The sequence below is a fragment of the Etheostoma spectabile genome, chromosome 15, assembly GCF_008692095.1.
Source record: "Etheostoma spectabile isolate EspeVRDwgs_2016 chromosome 15, UIUC_Espe_1.0, whole genome shotgun sequence".
Classification (NCBI taxonomy): Eukaryota; Metazoa; Chordata; class Actinopteri; order Perciformes; family Percidae; genus Etheostoma; species Etheostoma spectabile.
This window is the reverse complement of record NC_045747.1, coordinates 25,664,459-25,681,282: the sequence shown is the minus strand read 5'-3', so window position 1 is coordinate 25,681,282 and position 16,824 is coordinate 25,664,459. Positions and strand designations below refer to the sequence as shown.

At 40.0% G+C, this 16,824-nt stretch overlaps 1 protein-coding gene and 1 long non-coding RNA gene across 2 annotated transcripts in view; one reads left to right on the top strand and one right to left on the bottom strand.

Moving 5' to 3' along the window:
* The window catches only part of fah (fumarylacetoacetate hydrolase (fumarylacetoacetase)), a 30,561-nt gene that overhangs the window by 2,569 nt on the left and 11,168 nt on the right, over positions 1 to 16,824 (bottom strand). Inside the window, 10 exon segments of the mRNA XM_032536569.1 lie at positions 9,046 to 9,047; positions 9,730 to 9,895; positions 10,384 to 10,501; positions 11,728 to 11,829; positions 12,918 to 12,964; positions 13,288 to 13,363; positions 14,089 to 14,219; positions 15,156 to 15,255; positions 15,447 to 15,499; positions 16,584 to 16,681. Coding sequence (XP_032392460.1) covers positions 9,819 to 9,895; positions 10,384 to 10,501; positions 11,728 to 11,829; positions 12,918 to 12,964; positions 13,288 to 13,363; positions 14,089 to 14,219; positions 15,156 to 15,255; positions 15,447 to 15,499; positions 16,584 to 16,681 — 802 coding nt within the window. The 3' untranslated portion in view covers positions 9,046 to 9,047; positions 9,730 to 9,818.
* Positions 16,175 to 16,824, top strand: part of LOC116702410 (uncharacterized) — a 295,446-nt gene continuing 294,796 nt past the window's right edge. Inside the window, exon 1 of the long non-coding RNA XR_004335153.1 lies at positions 16,175 to 16,224. This is a non-coding gene — a long non-coding RNA (uncharacterized LOC116702410). The remainder of the gene's footprint in view (positions 16,225 to 16,824) is intronic.

Here is a 16,824-nt window from a genome sequence, read left to right as displayed (position 1 = left end):
GAGAATACGGTAAATCTTAAAAGTGGCTCTTCCATCCCAATTATGCTTTTAAATGAGAGTTTGACTCGGGAACATGCACAAAAAGACCCATGATTGCATGTTGGCAACAGTTAAACTTTAAAGGTCTGTGCTAAGTGGCTCTCCGTATTTGTACTTTTTATAATTCAAAATGGGAATGTAATTTGATGTGCAGCACAACTTTACTGCATAATAGCTGTCTTATCTGATGCCATCACTAGGCTGATCTGTGAAGATTTGAGTTTAGGCTGCTTAGGGATGTCACCAGAACCGATACTTACGATACCTTCAAGTTCTAAAATGACAAAACACCAACAATGCTCATTTTTTTTGAAGCATCGTAGGCACCGTTAGTGACGATGCCAGTGTTAGCAGCATCGGTGCTACGCCTCTTCTGGAAGTGCCCAAAGTCATGCCCTTCTACTTCAGGTTCATTTCTTTCGGAAAAATAATAAGAAAAAAATAAGAGTCAACTCTACCCAACCTAAAAATGGAGTGTTCACTGCAAACTCATGGTCATCTCTTTCCGACTTACAGTCCCCCTCTCTTGGCTCTCTCGGCTACGGATACTGAACAGGCTGCACGTTGTAAACAGTCGTGGCCGCTTGCCTAAGGTGACCAGATTTCTCAGACAACATCCGGGGACATTTTCAGCTCAGAAGTGTATTTACCTCCAAAACAAGTAATGTTTTTATTTTTGTAAAACTTAAAACGGGGACACTAGACCTAGCGCTGTTCTCATTAGGGGCTGAGCCCCCCCCCCAAGGTATGATCCTATACCCACCCCTGCTGCTACTTCCTACTCCACTACACCTCAAGATAGAAAGTCCTAATATTTCAAGATAAAAAAATCCATCCTTATATTTCAAGATAAAAAGTCCTAATATTTCAAGATAAAAAGTCCCAATATTTCAAGATAGAAAGTCTTAATATTTCAAAATATAAAGTCTTAATAGTCCTAATATTTCAAGATAGAAAGTCCTAATATTTCAAGATAGAAAGTCCTTATAGTCCTAATATTTCAAGATAGAAAGTCTCAATATTTCATAATGTTGTAATGTTTACTGAACTACATTTATCTGACAGCTTTTGCTTTACTGCTCAAGGCTTGTTTCTGCAACAGCTCATTGAGAATCAGATACAACAAAAACTACTGAGGACATATTTTCCTCAGACATTGATGCAGTATTAAACGAGATCGCTGCAATGTAAGTTAATAGGATAATTGTCCAGCTTGTATTTACGTTCATAAAAGTGCTTGTTTTGCTGCTAACAGACTCAGATTAATATTCTAAGTGTCTGACAACATTATGGGAAGGATTTCTAAGGAGCTCGACCTTTCTGTTAAAGATTAAGATCCTTTTTAAAACATAAAAGTCCGCGAAATTGCGTTCGCTAAACGCACCAGACTCCATGTAAATAATCAGTGATTTTAGCATCGTAACACACGGCTTCTAAAACATCTCTGAGCACCGCTGGCTCTGGCGGTCTGGGGCCTGCGTGTGTTGGGTGTGCGATTATCGGCTACGTTTTGTCAGGTTTTTTTTTCTTTCTTTCATTCCAATTTCGGGTATTTCAATCACAGTGAAAACCGGGGACATTTCCGGGACAGATCCAGCCGGGGACAGGTAGCCAAAATCGGGGACTGTCCCGGAAACCGGGACGTCTGGTCACCCAACGCTTGCCTGGTCCTCCGCTAACGTTAGTAAAGTTAGCATAGCGGTGTTAGTCACGGTTAACCAGGACCAGTTGGGATCACTTTACTTGAGTATGGAGTGTCTCGATTTTTTGCAAGTAACCTACTCGGGTAACGTTAGTCTAGCTATATAATTCAATGTGAGTTCACAAATGTGGAAATGATTATAAAATTCCCGTCCCTTGTAGATGTGATAAATTAGCTTGAAGCTAATGCCTAGTAATTTCCTCCTGAACAAGTAGGAAATTACTTATAAATATATATACTGTATACGGTATATATGTATATATATATGTAACTATATAAGGAGAAAAACCCCAAACAGATACATGCATGGCTACAGTTTTAACCATTAGCAGATAATCTTGTTAGATATCAGTGCACAACACTACTTGCTTTGGAGACATCACTACATGCTTTACATAGACCGTCCTGTATCACACAAGAGGCAGGAGGAAACCCAACAGCTGATGCACTTCATACTATATACACCCTCCTATGTCACACAGATGACAGAAATGTGAGGGAAGGGTAATGGCCAACAGGCGTCAGACTGGTCTGGAATATCAGAATAGCTGTAGTTTATTTACTTGTTTATGGTCTTGTATGTCTTTTCTTTAGTTTTATACATTTGAGTGTCTTTTTATGTGTGGGAACATAAAATAACTATAAAACTGTAAGTGCTGTAGTACAACTAGCAGGAGACAAGTTATAATTGAGGTAAGTTTGGAGACACTACCTTATTTAATCATTAAATTGATAGCCTATATATTTTTGTTTTATCTCTTTTCTGTGTTGTAGTTTGTAGACGGTCCCTAAACTCTCTAACTGCTGTCTCAACACCGGAACTAAACACAGCTGGATTAGCACAAATTTCATGAATTTCTGTCACATCTACAGCAGTCAGATTCACTGTGTTCACTCGGAAGGAATCACTTCACATGGGGGGGACACTTTTAATGACATTTAAAGGCTAAAAACACGTTGAAAACTTGCCCTGTTCAAGCCTGTTGGGTGCTAACTCTAGCAGGAGGATAACACGGTGTAGGTAGCACTATTTGGTTTTTCTTTTCTCTCTACTGACAGCACTTTAAATCTACAAACAACAGAGCTACGTGTTGGAATCGACCGGAATTGTCCTTTAAGAACAATCATAGAAATGTGGGAACATATGGTTGTGGGAACATAGGGCCTAATTTTCAGAGAAAAAAAAGTTCTTAGAAATGTGGTAACTGACCCCAACAGGGCTGTGCCCCACCTGCCCCTGATGTAGGGTGACCAGACATCCGCGGTTACCGGGGACATTCCCCAGTTTTGGTGACCTGTCCCCGGCTGGATCTGTCCCCGGTTTTCACCTTGACTGACAGACCCGAAATTGAAATGAAAGAAAGAAAACATTGACCCAAGGTAGCCGATAGTCGGTCAAGACAGCCAGAGCCTGCACTGCTCAGAGCTCAGAGATGTTTCAGAATGCTCTATTTTACGCTGCTAAAATTACTGATTTACATGGAGTCTGGTGGGTTTAGCCCCTAATGAGAACAGCTCTAGGTCTAGTGTCCCCGTTTTAAGTTTTCCAAAAATAAAAACATGACGTGTTTTGGAGGCATATACTGTACCCTTCTGAGCTGAAAATGTCCCCGGATTTTGTCTGAGAAATCTGGTCACCTTATCTTGATGACCAGTCGCCACTGATAAATACAAAAGTAAGTTTTGTTATCTCAGGTTATCTTACCTCAAGAAACAAGCTGGGACGACTAGGTAAAGTTACCAAGCGGGAGCGAGCATAAAGCCAACAGGACTATTAAAAGGTTAGCATAGGTTAGCATATCCTAGCTTGTTAGCCTTCGCTAGCTTGGTAGCTTCAAGCTAGGTGGGCGCAGAATCAACAGACAGGCTTCTTTCACCCCACTTTAGTTCCACTCTGCTTTACCTCTTTGCCCATTTTTGGATTTGCTGACATCAGGCACCGTTCAAGATGGCAACAATGTATCATTTTTTGGGATCCTTGAAGTGCTTCACATTTTGAAAATACTGGACTGCAGTTTCTACAATACAGATGATTTTGACTGTCTTTTGTGTGCTTTAAAATTAAACATAAATGGAACTGAAAGCTAATCACATTAGTTTGGATATACAATCCCAAAGCCCAAAGGTATTTTACATCAACTTCGGCCTCAGATAATAGGCTCAATGGTACAGATATTTAAATCTCTCATTGTGCTTAGAGTCAAGGGTATACTCTGCACATTAAACCATCCACCATCCATCCATCCATCCAGGATTCTAAGGTCAGATTCAAGGTGCATACAGTATATTATAATAAGGAGGTTGACTCTACATTGTGAGAATGTAAAACAGTGATTCAATTTGCCTTGGCAGTTAAATTGTGTTCTGTTTCATTCTTATCTTTAACCTTGGCTCTGTGCTGGCAGCTTCAGCTCATGTCTTCTTCAGTCCTGTTTCTATAAAGAGGTTAGCTGCCTCTCATGTTGAGCATGTTTATAGGGGCACAGGGCATCATTTACCGCATTCAGTATGCATCTGGGTACGTGAGCTTATACTGCTCTGTGCAGTTGTGCACCTTTATTAATGCCAGTCTAAAAAGACATTAACTATTCACATTTATAGAGATTGCCATGAAGAGAGCCATAGGAAACTGAACTATTGCCAGACATAGAGAAACACACAGTTAATTAATATTACAAATAACTAACTTATGGAGTTGATCAATATAGTGCTTTTGGAATTGGAATTATAGGTATATAAACTATATGACCAAAATTAAAATGTATCAACATTATTTAAACAGTAGGGTACAGAGAAAAGTTGTTAATATATTAAGCAAACAAACGCAACATCATGAAATGAATTACAATATAAATGAATGCAGACAAAAGATGTAACAATCTCAAAAACTCAGCTCAATAGGAAATTTGCTTTTATCTTTTCTCTTTTCAAAATAAAAAAGCAAATTTCAAGTGAGGTCGGGCCCTTTAACAAAACACGTTTTCCAGGATAATGATAATTGAAGTTAACCATGATGCTACAGTTCTAAACACGTCTAGACTTAATATATAACATGTTTTGGATCTCCTCTGACCCTAAAGCTACGTTTAACTCATGTTTAATTCAGCTCACAAATGCCACATTTCTTTAGTACAAAGTACTACCAGGCTCTTACAGTTTTGACATCCATCAAATTCTTTATCTGGGATTTCTGTGTGGCTGTGCAATATGTAAAAACATGTATCTCACAATGAGTTAAAACCTTCTGTTGAAATTGGATGCATAATGTGTATTCATTTCCAAAACAAATGTAACTATCTTTACTGATTTACTCATTGCAAGTTACATGTACAAAACATTTTTGAAAATAAAAAAGCCTTTTCATGTCAAGCTCTGTATGCATTATTTTGCACAGTGCAGCTCAAACTTCCCACAGTGTTGGCATTTACCAAAAGCTACATATGAAATGGAAAAGAAAAAGAAAAGACACAGCACAGATTGTCTGTGTGTGTTCATGCAGGGTAAGATGAGTGACGGCAAGAATGGAAAGGCATGGGGAAAACATAGGTAGGAGGTAGAGATGAGAACAGAGACGGAAGGGAACAGAATGATGAGCACATGTATATTATACAGTACAAACTAGTAATATGAAAAGGTGGAGACATGTCGTCAGACTAAGAGCATTGTCCTGTCATATTTACTTATTTTATTGTTGAAAATGCACATCCTGTTGATGCTTCAATCTAGCATGGGGACCAACTGGGACCTAATTTATTCAAAGAAAACCAGAAAATGCACCAATTTTGGATTGTACTGTAGAGTCTAGGGACAGTATGATGCTACATTATTTTTAAGGTTGACACTAAGATCTGGCAAAACTTCATGGAAAACTCGACATGCAGGGGGAATTAAATTATTGACAAATGTTTTCATTGGCAGTGGTGTTAATGTTCTTGTTGACACACATATTCCCAAAACACACAGGGAACCAACTGTGAGTGTACAGGAGGAAGGAAGGGGTGAAGTCCAAAATCCCTGTGGGTCTTGAAGTGCTTGACTAATTATACTGAGATGGTTTCTCCAAAACTCCAAAACAGCCAGGAACGTGACTGCGTGGTTGAGTGGGGGCGGAATGGATAATGTGGTTGGAGGAGATTCCGGCAGATATGGAAAGAGGGCCAAGATTTCCTACTCAGGTATGTTGCTTTGCTGACATTTTACTAAAATACAGCCTGAAGTGGTAAAAATCTACTTTTAACTCGAAAGAAATTTGGTTTAGATACCATATTTTTGTTGTAGCTCTTCTTTTCACACCTGTGTGTTGAACTCTCTGTTTTAGCTACAGAGTGAGGCATCACACTTCTATTCCATCTTTGTTGGGAGTCGCAAAGAACGCTGGCGAGATTGACGCCGCTCCGTCTGACTTGTTTATTTTCAGTGATTTTACTTTTTCTAACGAAAAACGTTGATCATTTTAGTTGATGATCATACTTAGTTCAAATTCAATAGTTATATATAGCGACACATTTTATCATCTCTCCCCCGTGTTTTGTTTTTATACAGGGTTGGAATGATGGTCAATGACTGGAGGATGCAAGTTAAGTTTACTGCAGTAGCCTAAGCCCACAGCCCCGGCCCCTAGGACTACTTACCCACAATAACTTTACGCATAGGTAACATCTGCAGGAGGGTGAGGAAACACTTAATAAGTGAACTTTACTGGCTATGGGGAGCTGTGCACTTTCTACGGAGTTTGTATGTCAATTCGACTTTCTCCGCCCATTGTAGCCATGCCCAAAAAATCGGCATGGCTCGCAAGGATGGCAAAATATTCCCCCATAACTGGACTGATCATTATGCTTTTTGAAAATTAAACCATGTAAAGTTGCCTGTCTGCCCAGATCGGATATGCACGGTCCGTCAAACCGACTGAAAGCTGGATTGGTCAACATAAGATCTTCTCTCGTCTGCGACTTCGCTGTGGACCATGGACTGGGCTCTCTCTGTCTGCCTACTGCATGTCATAGCGTGAACCTCAGGACCTTTATGAGATGACTATAACTTTAATGTCCATTTTTTTGTTTGTGAAGTGACCTTGGGTGTCTTGAAAGGCACTTTAAATAAAGTGTATTATTATTATTATAATTATTATGTTACAAAGTGACGCACGTTAATCACAGAAGTAAAGGATGGACTGGAGCAGTTTGTGTACAGTGTTTTCTGTTGGAGATTGTAAGTCCCTTTGGGGTGGACTTAAGTCATTTTCACTTTGTAAACCTATAAAGTGCTCAAAAAATATATATAACACAATAATCCGGTTGGGGAGAGTTCTAGCCCGACCAGGCTCCTCCCTTTACCCTGTCTCTCTTGGTTTTGCTGTAATAGTTTTAGACAGCTGGGGACTTATTTTGATACACTGAGCTCCTCTCTCCTCTATCTTTCCATCTTTTCATTTATGTGCATCCATGTCCCAGAAATGCTTGTTACTAACCTTGCTCTGGGGAGTCATTCCCCGGAGTCCTTATGTTCTTTTTTCCCCAGCATGCTCCCTTGGATCAGAGAGGCTCCAAAATCAGGGTAGCAGCTGTCGCCTTGGTCCCGCTCCATGTTCTGTGATGCCATGATCAACTGCTACACTGCAGTGCCCTGCTACGTCCAGCTACGTCCTGCTGTGCCTTGTAATGCCGCACAGCGTCCTGCTATGCCATGAACTACTACAAAGAACTGCTACAAACTACTAATTTTTCTATTTTGTTAATGCCACTCTTCATTCTAACCCCAACCGGCCCGTCAGACACCGCCTACCAAGAGCCTGGGTCTGACCGAGGTTTCTGCCTAAAAGGAAGTTTTTCCTCGCCACTGTCGCACTGTTGCTTGCTCTGGAGGAAACTACTAGAACTGTTGGGTCCTTGTAAATTCTGGAGTGTGGTCTATCTGTATAGTGTCTTGAGATAACTCTTGTTATGAATTGATACTATAAATAAAATTGAATTGAAATTGAATTGAATAAAGGAAAAGGACAAAGCCAAAAAGCATAACATGAGCACTTTAAAATGTACAGGCCTCCAATCTGTTACATTAGCGGTGCTGTCGGCAGGATTCCCTTCCACACCACACGGTGCAGAACGGCAGACAGAAATGAAGGCCAGCCTGAAGGTCCAGGGTGTAGTATATCACAAGGAACTGAGGCCAGGCTAGAAAATGTTCCACATAATCAGCTTGTGATAAATGCAAGGATGATGCCTTGGTTTATGGGGTTCCCATGGATACCAAGGTTTAATGGTGACACAGGAATGAGGAGCTTTTCTGAATAGAGTGGACAGGTAAAGGCTATGCTAAGGGCACAAGGGTTAAATGAGGAACAATTAAATTGATGGCGCTGCGGAGGAAGGTCTGGCTAGTCCACACAGCATTTCTGGATGGGAGAAAAAAGTGCTTTGATTTATTGTCATTTCTATAACTCAATCATAATCGTCATGAGCGGCGCTAAGCGCTGCACGCAGCCCCGGCGTCGCTGCAAAATAGCCTCTCGAAGGAACTTCTTTTGGTGGAAAACATGTACGTTCAAAAGTTGTTTTAGTATTGCAACAAAAAAACTCAGATTGGACAGATGGTCTAGCTAGCTGTCTGGATTTACCCCGCAGAGATCTGAGGAGCAGTCAACCATAGTCCTCAACACAAAGGAAGCGTTAGGTAACGGAAATCCTGCCGACATAAGGACATACTGCAGAATTTCTGGTGGCAACTGGGCAATCCCGGAAGTGGAACGTTGAGGATATATACTGGTTGTTGTCCGTTACTGTTGAGGTGCCAAAGCCAGTGGACGTCAACAGTATTTGTTGATGAGTTTACATAAAGCATAGGGAAGGAAAGCTGTCACGCTAGACACTGGAGACTGTTTTAAAGTTGCCGGGCTACAAGCAGGCTGCCCATTTATTTTATTATTCTGTTTTGCCCCGCTGAGGCAGATTTCTTGTGCAGGCGCCAAGGGAAACAAGGAGCTGACTCCAGGCTGGACGGGACTTTGGTATTCTTTATCCCTGGTGCAGAACATTGGACTATCCACACTTTTAAATCAGTGTCTCCTTTTAAGACGAGGGGATTGTCACTCTTGTTTCAAACAGAATGTAATAAAATACTATTTCTACATATTTATACTTGTGTCCTTCTCTCAGTGCTGGTGTGGCTGGGAATCCAAATCTAAAATAACTTAAAATTAACAGACTTCCAATCTGTTACAGCTACACCCCAGGTACAATCTGTGATAAATATATATATTATATATTTGAAAGGGAGTACATTATTGGAAAAGGTTTAAAAACCACTGCTCCAGCGAGAATTTGTGGCAGCATTATGATGAATGTGAAATTAAATCAAAATAAACGGTGTATGTGTTCATGGTAATGAAGGAAAATGTCACACAGTGCAACAGTGTGGCTCACTGAACAATGGAGCTCTATGGCATAGAGGATTATAAGAAATCAGGCTTTGGATATTTGTTAGTAGGATCAATTCATTGTTGGTTTGTGTCTGCACAGGATTTTTTATAAAATTATTAGAATATTATCAGGTTTATACTTTAAATTATTAACAACTATGTCACAAAGTGAGTAAGTATTTCAGAACGAAATTCTGAATGCAGCTGTGATTTGACCACAGCCATCTGACGGGCCCAGTCGGTCAACAGAAAACCAAAAGACAGACACTGAATATGAAATTGGAGGATTTTCATCATAAATCAGGAACCAACACATATAAAACATCAATAACACTGATCCTGGTATAGCAGTAACACTGTGACTGGATGATGCTGCAGAATATTTCACTGTCACTGTACAACTCTTCTGAGACTATGGTGTAAAGTTAATCAATTATTAAGTAAAGCTAGAAACATTTGTGAAAGTTTGTGTGTGTGTGTGTGTGCGTGTGCGTGTGCGTGTGTGTGTGTGTGTGAGTAAGAGGAATAGTGTGTGCTTTTGGTTGTAGTTGTCTCCAGTGAACATCAAAGCAGGGTGAGATACTGTAGGCGTGTACGTGTGTGTCTTCCGGTATTTATGCTCCACAGAAGGATTCCCTCCTAAATAACAGTAAGCGTGTTTCAGTGCTGCAGGGCCGGGAGAACGGTTCCCATGCAGGGTCCAAAGCCCACCCTGTAGCCATCTCCTTGACAGTAACCTAGACAGAGGAAAAGACAGGACATTAGCAATTATACACATATGATTGTGGACATCATAATTAGCATGATCATATTATGTATAAGCCCATATACTTGCACTTTATAGAGCTAAACATAAAAACCAAGCAGCGCTAGGTGGAAATTATCCACAGGAAGTGTTGCATAATGTGGCAATAATTTCTCTTTTTGACACAAATCTCGGCTAAGTAGTTACCCAGGCTCCACTGAGTGTAAAATGTAGAGCCTATTTGTCCCTAGGTGGCGCTTTGTTGCAAAATTAAGAAATATGCCAAAATAATTTCCCTAAACTAATCTGTTGTTAACCTGCAGCATGCATCCCGACTGAGCAACAGCGGGTGCGACTTGCGCTCTCATATATTTACAGCTAAATAATGTAAACAGTATGCTTTCACTATTTTCATCTAGATTATAAACCACATTATTTTAACCAAAGAATTTACAACATGTGCTGAAGGTTAAGTCTAACCTGTGATGGTGACTTCATCTCCATCCTTCAGGAAGGTTCTGGTTTCTCCTCCTCCCAGATCGATGTTCTTAGATCCCCTCCATGACAGCTCCAGCATGGAGCCAAAACTCTCTGGATCCTGTTCGGATACAGTACACACAGTATAAGCACTGTACACTTCAAATATACTGTACATTGTACTGTGTGTATGTGTCATTTTCTTTTGTTACGTACATGTATGCCTTGTTTCCTTACTTGGGTGTTTATGCCATTTGTGGTAATGTGTCATGTATGTCCTCTGGCGTTATCCATCTTATGTATGTATGTCTATGTCCTCTTTTTATTTAAGATACCCAGTGATGCAAAAAGAATTTCAGCCCTGGCAAACAATAAAGTTGTATCGTAACGTATCATATTTAATTACATCATTTTCTAAATCAGTCAGATATTTCATTGAAGTAAAGGTTAATTTATTCTTTTTGTGTCACCGTGTCAGATGCATGGAGTGTCGAATTGAATACCAGAGGAGAGGACACAAAGCGCATTACAGGAGAATAAAAAACGACAGAGGTTTAAAGACACAGACGACAATATATTAAACTATTCAGCATTCAAATCAACATTCTAAGCATGAACTGTCAGGCCGGACTTAGTCTGGACCACCAGAAGACAATTTCCAGGATTATTGTGTGTCATTCCTCACCTTCCGCTCTTCTATCCTGAATGTATCTGTGGCGTACCCAGACCTAACTTTGATCTGGGCCATGTTCAGTCCCGACAAAATCTAGCAACACGTTTTAAAAAAATGAAATGGGTGCATTGAACACCCTGTTGTTTGCGGAAGCGTTGCACCTTTTTATCACCACGGGTTTACAGACACCTCTCTGCTGATTGGGTATCACCTGTGACACAGCCAATAAAGCAGAGACACAGCCACCAACCAATAAAAAAACATAACTCAAAGCCTTCTAAACACCGTTCTGAGGAACAAGTCGTTGAACCAGGAAACCCTTGCGAAATGGTGCACACCCTGGAGTGGAGATTTTTGCAATGTGAAAATGAGATCTCCACTTTTGAGCAAAATTTAAATTTTGAGCACATCAAACCCTTTTGAATTTTTCTGCATTGTGGTGAATTTGTCTGCAACAGTTAGTGCCTTTTCTGCATCAATTTATGGTGCAAATGTCTTTATTTATGTAAAGGAAATTATAATGCGTTTTGGGGTAGGTTGCACTGGCCAGTTTTGATAAATGACACCTGTGAGGCCAGACCTAACCATCAGAGCAGTCCTGTACCACGTTAAGTAGAACATATATTCCCATACACAGATACTGAGCATACTGTACTGTACATGCAGACACTCACAGGTCCACTGATGGTACCAGAAGCCAGCAGGTCTCCAGGTCTGACGTTGCAACCGTTGACTGTGTGATGGGCGAGCTGCTGCTTCATGGTCCAGTACATGTACTAGAGAGACAGAGAGAGAGAGAGTTAAACATGTTAGAATACAGTGGTGGACTGTAACTTAGTACATTGACTCAAGTACTGTACTTAAGTTCAAATGTTAAGGTACTTGAGTCTTTTCTTTTTAATGCCCCTTTCTACTTCTACATTTCAGAGAGAAATAATGTACTTTTTACTCCACTACATTCATTCATACTTATTCACATTAACAATTTAGCACATTATGTCATTATGACTGACATAAAAATTGAATATCTGGCTTGGAAGGCAAATAAAACCACTTGGTACTTTGAAGTTGTCATGGACATTCCTAGACTACACAATTAATCCATTCATTGAAACAAGTAAACAACTGATTATTGTTGAACATAATCCCTAGTTGCAGCCCTCTTAAATGTAAAGCACATATTTAGTTTAGGGCCAACAAAACACTGTGCTGCCTCATCTAAATGAAGAAAACTGCTATTCTTTCTTCTTAATTTTGACATGTATGTATTTGCATGCCTTGTTTTGGAATGAGGTACGATGATGCTTATTAAACTTTGAAGTAATTAGCGACATTTTCGCAACTGTCTGCTTTATTTCCTTTTTTTTTTTTACTTTCTTTTTGTGGAATGAACGGGTGCTATCAATCCAGGAGTAGGCTTGTGAGATGGCTAGGTTGGCAGCGTTTGAAAAGATGTCATTCGAATAATATGCCAGACTGGATGTCTACACTAGACAATGGGGAAAGTACCTGAACTTTCTGGGGGGCTCCGAAGAAGCTTTGTGCTGGGGAAAGATGTGTATGATGGGCATAAGGTGTTTTCCTTTATACATGTTTATTTGCTTTTTAATGTGTCTATGTTGTTGTATGGTCTTAAATATTCTAGTTACTGTGTCATCTTTTCTTTATTTTTGTCTAGGTGGGTGGTGATGATAATGTTGGAAATTGCATGTTTTGTGAACTTGAAGACCATTATTACAAAGTTCAAATCAGATGATGCCACAATACTAAACACTATGTGATTGAATACCAAAAAACACCCTACATGCTGTGTTATTTACTACAGACATTATTTAGCACTGAGTGTTGTGAGTGTGGTTGTTACCTTGAAGTTGGACCTGCTGATGGTTGCTGCCTCTGCCATGCCCTTTCCTTAAAGAGCAAAAGTCACTTATGTTGAAGCAGACATTCACTTCGTAACACATGACAGTACAGTAGTACATTTCCAGGATGTCTTTTGGGGACATACTGTAATTTACAAATTACAGTATGTCCCCAAAAGAAAACAGATGTTTTATCTAGACAAATGCATTTCTCTGCTTGTTTAGCTTACTTTCAATTTTTTATTATTTTAGTTCCAAAAAGTTAAAATTCTCGTGCAATTATCTCCCCCCCCCACCACCCCTAATAAATACACAGATACACAAAACCATTACACTTGATTGGTTATAGCCACTTTGTGTAAACTACAGTACCTTTGAGTGACACAAACAGGTTAATGTTGAAAGTGAAAGCATCAGGGTGTTGCAGGTAGGGGAGGGGCTCTGGATCCTGCAGAAAGGAGAGAGAAATAAAATCAACAGGAATAAGATGGGGAGGAGGCTCTAATGTCCACACACACCCAAACTAAAATGGAAGGAGACAATTTTAATTTTTTTCAACTTGAGCTCTATTTTCCCATGCATTTGTTTCTAAGTGACTGATCCAGAAAAATGTTTGAAACTGGTCCAGTATTGGGAGGGAGAATGCTGTAACCGGAAGCCACAAACCAAAACCGGGCAGCAATGTAACCATACACTGTTAATATTAACGGTCCATGGATGTAACCCTATTGGACACATGCTCTCCGTCCAAGAACGTCCACTAAAAGTGTTGTTTTTAAATCGCTGATAGGCTCTGATTATTATTCTAATTGTCTTACATTCTTAAAGGATCCCTACAGAGATAAATCTTTTTGTTAGAGTCAAATCCTTTGCCAAATAACTTACAGTACATTGTAGCTTGCTTCTTGCTTAATACTGGACCAATTTCTAAGAGTGTTGTTCCCATCAGTCACTTAGACACAAAACACAGGGAAAAGGGTCCAGCTTGAAAACCCCTGAAGTTATTAGTGAGACAAAAAAGGAAATCTTTGTCCTATAGGTGGCACCAGAGTAACTGGGATGTATTAGCTAATGCAAAGGTCTCAAATGTGAAAGTCTTTTAGCTGGTTCTGAAAACACAAAGTGAACGCCTGCAAGAAGTTTGGCAGTGTGAGCTGTGACCCCTGTGTTTACCTGAATGGAGTTGGGCTCTGCAAAGGGTAACAGTGCCTCCATTGGGATGACCCAGGGTGAGATGGTTGTCCCGAAGTTCTTCCCCAGGAAAGGACCAAGAGGAACATACTCCCACGCCTGGATGTCCCTGGCTGAGAATAAACACACATATTACTGAAGAAGTAGGCAGGTTATGGTTCTTGAACTTGAACCATTCTGATTCAATGTGTAAGCTCTTTGACATTTTCTATTACAGTGAAGATTCAAAGGATAGAATTTAAAGACGTATTGCTAGATGATCAAGGAAATGTAATGTAATGAAAATCTGGTCCTGTCCAAGTCCAAGTCATTTGAGAATAAATTGTGAGTAAAGTTTGGATTGTGGCTTAGAGGTAGAGTTGTCCACCCTTAACCACAAGATTGGCAGTGTTTCCCAGGCTCAAAGTTTCCCTGAGCAAGTTGCTAACTGCTCCTGATACTGAGGAAAGGTTGCAATAATTTAATTTCACTACATTGTACTGTATGTACGTGACGGATTTAGAATAAAGTTTAATTTCGTTAAATAGTCTATTTATGGGCAAAGTCACCAGCTCAGGAACTGGAAGAGCTGTATACTGGTATCTGCACACACGCGCGCGCGTACACAGCTTTACCTTTGACTTCAGTAAATAAATACTTAGAAGTCTGTTTGGTTAAAAAGTCGGCGCACTGTATCAACCTTTCTTTCTTTCCCATGAGCTGACATGTTTGAGGGACAACAGCTCATTTGAGTCCAGGCTAACGTCTCGTGAGCTCAGTTCAGTTAATTGCAACTTGCAACCAAAGGAGAAGAAGAAGAAGAAACTGCATGCGTTCACACACAAAAAAAGCAACAACAAAAAACAATTGTCTTCAAAATAAAAGCAATGCAGTTGTATACCATGCATGTTGTATGCTTATTTACATTTGATTGTTAACTTCCCATCGACCTCACGCAGGCCGGTTAGGGCCGCCTAACGGGCCGGATGTGGCCCGCGGGCCATACAATGCCCAGGTCTGGTCTAGAAGCACACAAGCATGATGTTGGTGTAATGTACAGAGGCTCTTACCGCTCCAGTCATTCATGAGTACCATGCCAAAGATGTGTTCATGGGCTTTCTGGATGGGAATAGGCTCCCCGAGCTGATTACCTCCTCCAACAAAGAAGGCCTAATCAGAGTAGAGAAGAATTACAGCAGTGAACTACTGATATTGGGCAATATTGAATATCACACAGACTGACAAAAGGCAACAGAGAAAACCAACTCTGGACTTTTACCCAGGCAACTCAAAATAAGTAATTTCAACATCTATTTAAACATTACAAACATACAAGTGATTAGATTAAACACTGTAATCACCATCTCCAGCTCGATGTCCAACTGTTTAGACGGGCCAAACACTGGAGGCTTTGCTAGGAGAAAGGAGAAGGCAAACATGGTTATTATCAGCTGTAGGCAGCTGTGTGGCTCCAGATGAAGCTGCATGAAATTTGATAAATTGCCTCAAGTGACGTCACCAGAGGCGGTGATGGTTGGAGCCAAAGACAAAAAGTCAATTTGAAAATGTAAATAATCTGGTTTTGTGGAGAAAGAAGTGAGCTTACAATACTTACCATACTATTATATACTACAGTATATGACACTAACTTCTCCTCATCTCTGCTTTAAGCTTTATACATTAGCCAAATGTAACCCTCCTATTTTCTTTGGTTCAATTTTGACCCATTTTTAAAGTTTCTACGTCAGAAATGTTGGTGTCTTTTAAGCATATTGCCAAAAAAATAACATGGATTGTTCCATCCAATGCTCTTCGCAAGTAAAATTAAGGATCAGATCACTGCTTACAGAGAATATTGGGCGTTTTATTACATTGTATAGCATTTGAAAACACAATAATGTAGGCACCAGGAGTTTGTAAGTCTGACAATGTTACAAGAATGCAATGCAGTAATACTCTTTTAGTGTTAGCAAGGATGTGATCAATAGTCTTAAGGATGTGTTGTCACTAGGGCTGGGTATCACCAATGATTTCCCGAATCAATTAAACTCCTATATAAGATCCTGGTTCGATTACAAGTATAATTCAGTATATATCAGGTTAGGGAAATTACAGTTACTATACCAATTTAGCTTGGATGTAAAAGAGATTCTCAGAGAACGCATGCAGCCCTCATTATACAAACACATTAACATATTAAAGCATTCATTTTGGGATTTATTAATCAATATTAGATCACTCAAATTAATATGGATTTTAACGGTGACAGAACGATATGAAGACTCTCTTGTTGCAGAACATTTTAAAAAGCCTTTATTGATGCGGCATAGCGAAAGGTAAAACACGCGTTGCGGCAAACAGGCCTTCTTCAGGGTGACTCAATGTTGGATTTTAATTGGAGAATCCTATTTTTTTTAACCCAACCCTAGTTGTACCAAACTTTCTCCTACAAAAATGTTATAAATACAGTCCAACACTGGTGAATGTAAGGATCTTACTCTGGTCAGGTCTCATCTGGCCGGAGGGGCGACGGATGGGGGTCCCAGAAACAACCACTGATGATGCTCTACCATGGTATCCCACTGGAAGCCTCAACCTGCAGAAAACACAGAATGTTAGAAACAACAGGGACCACAAAAAGGAAAATAAAGATCAGTTTGTGTGTGGGCCCATGTGCCTGGATCATTTTTGGTGTACAATTGTGTTGATTAAATAGGAATGGAATTTCACTGAACAGCA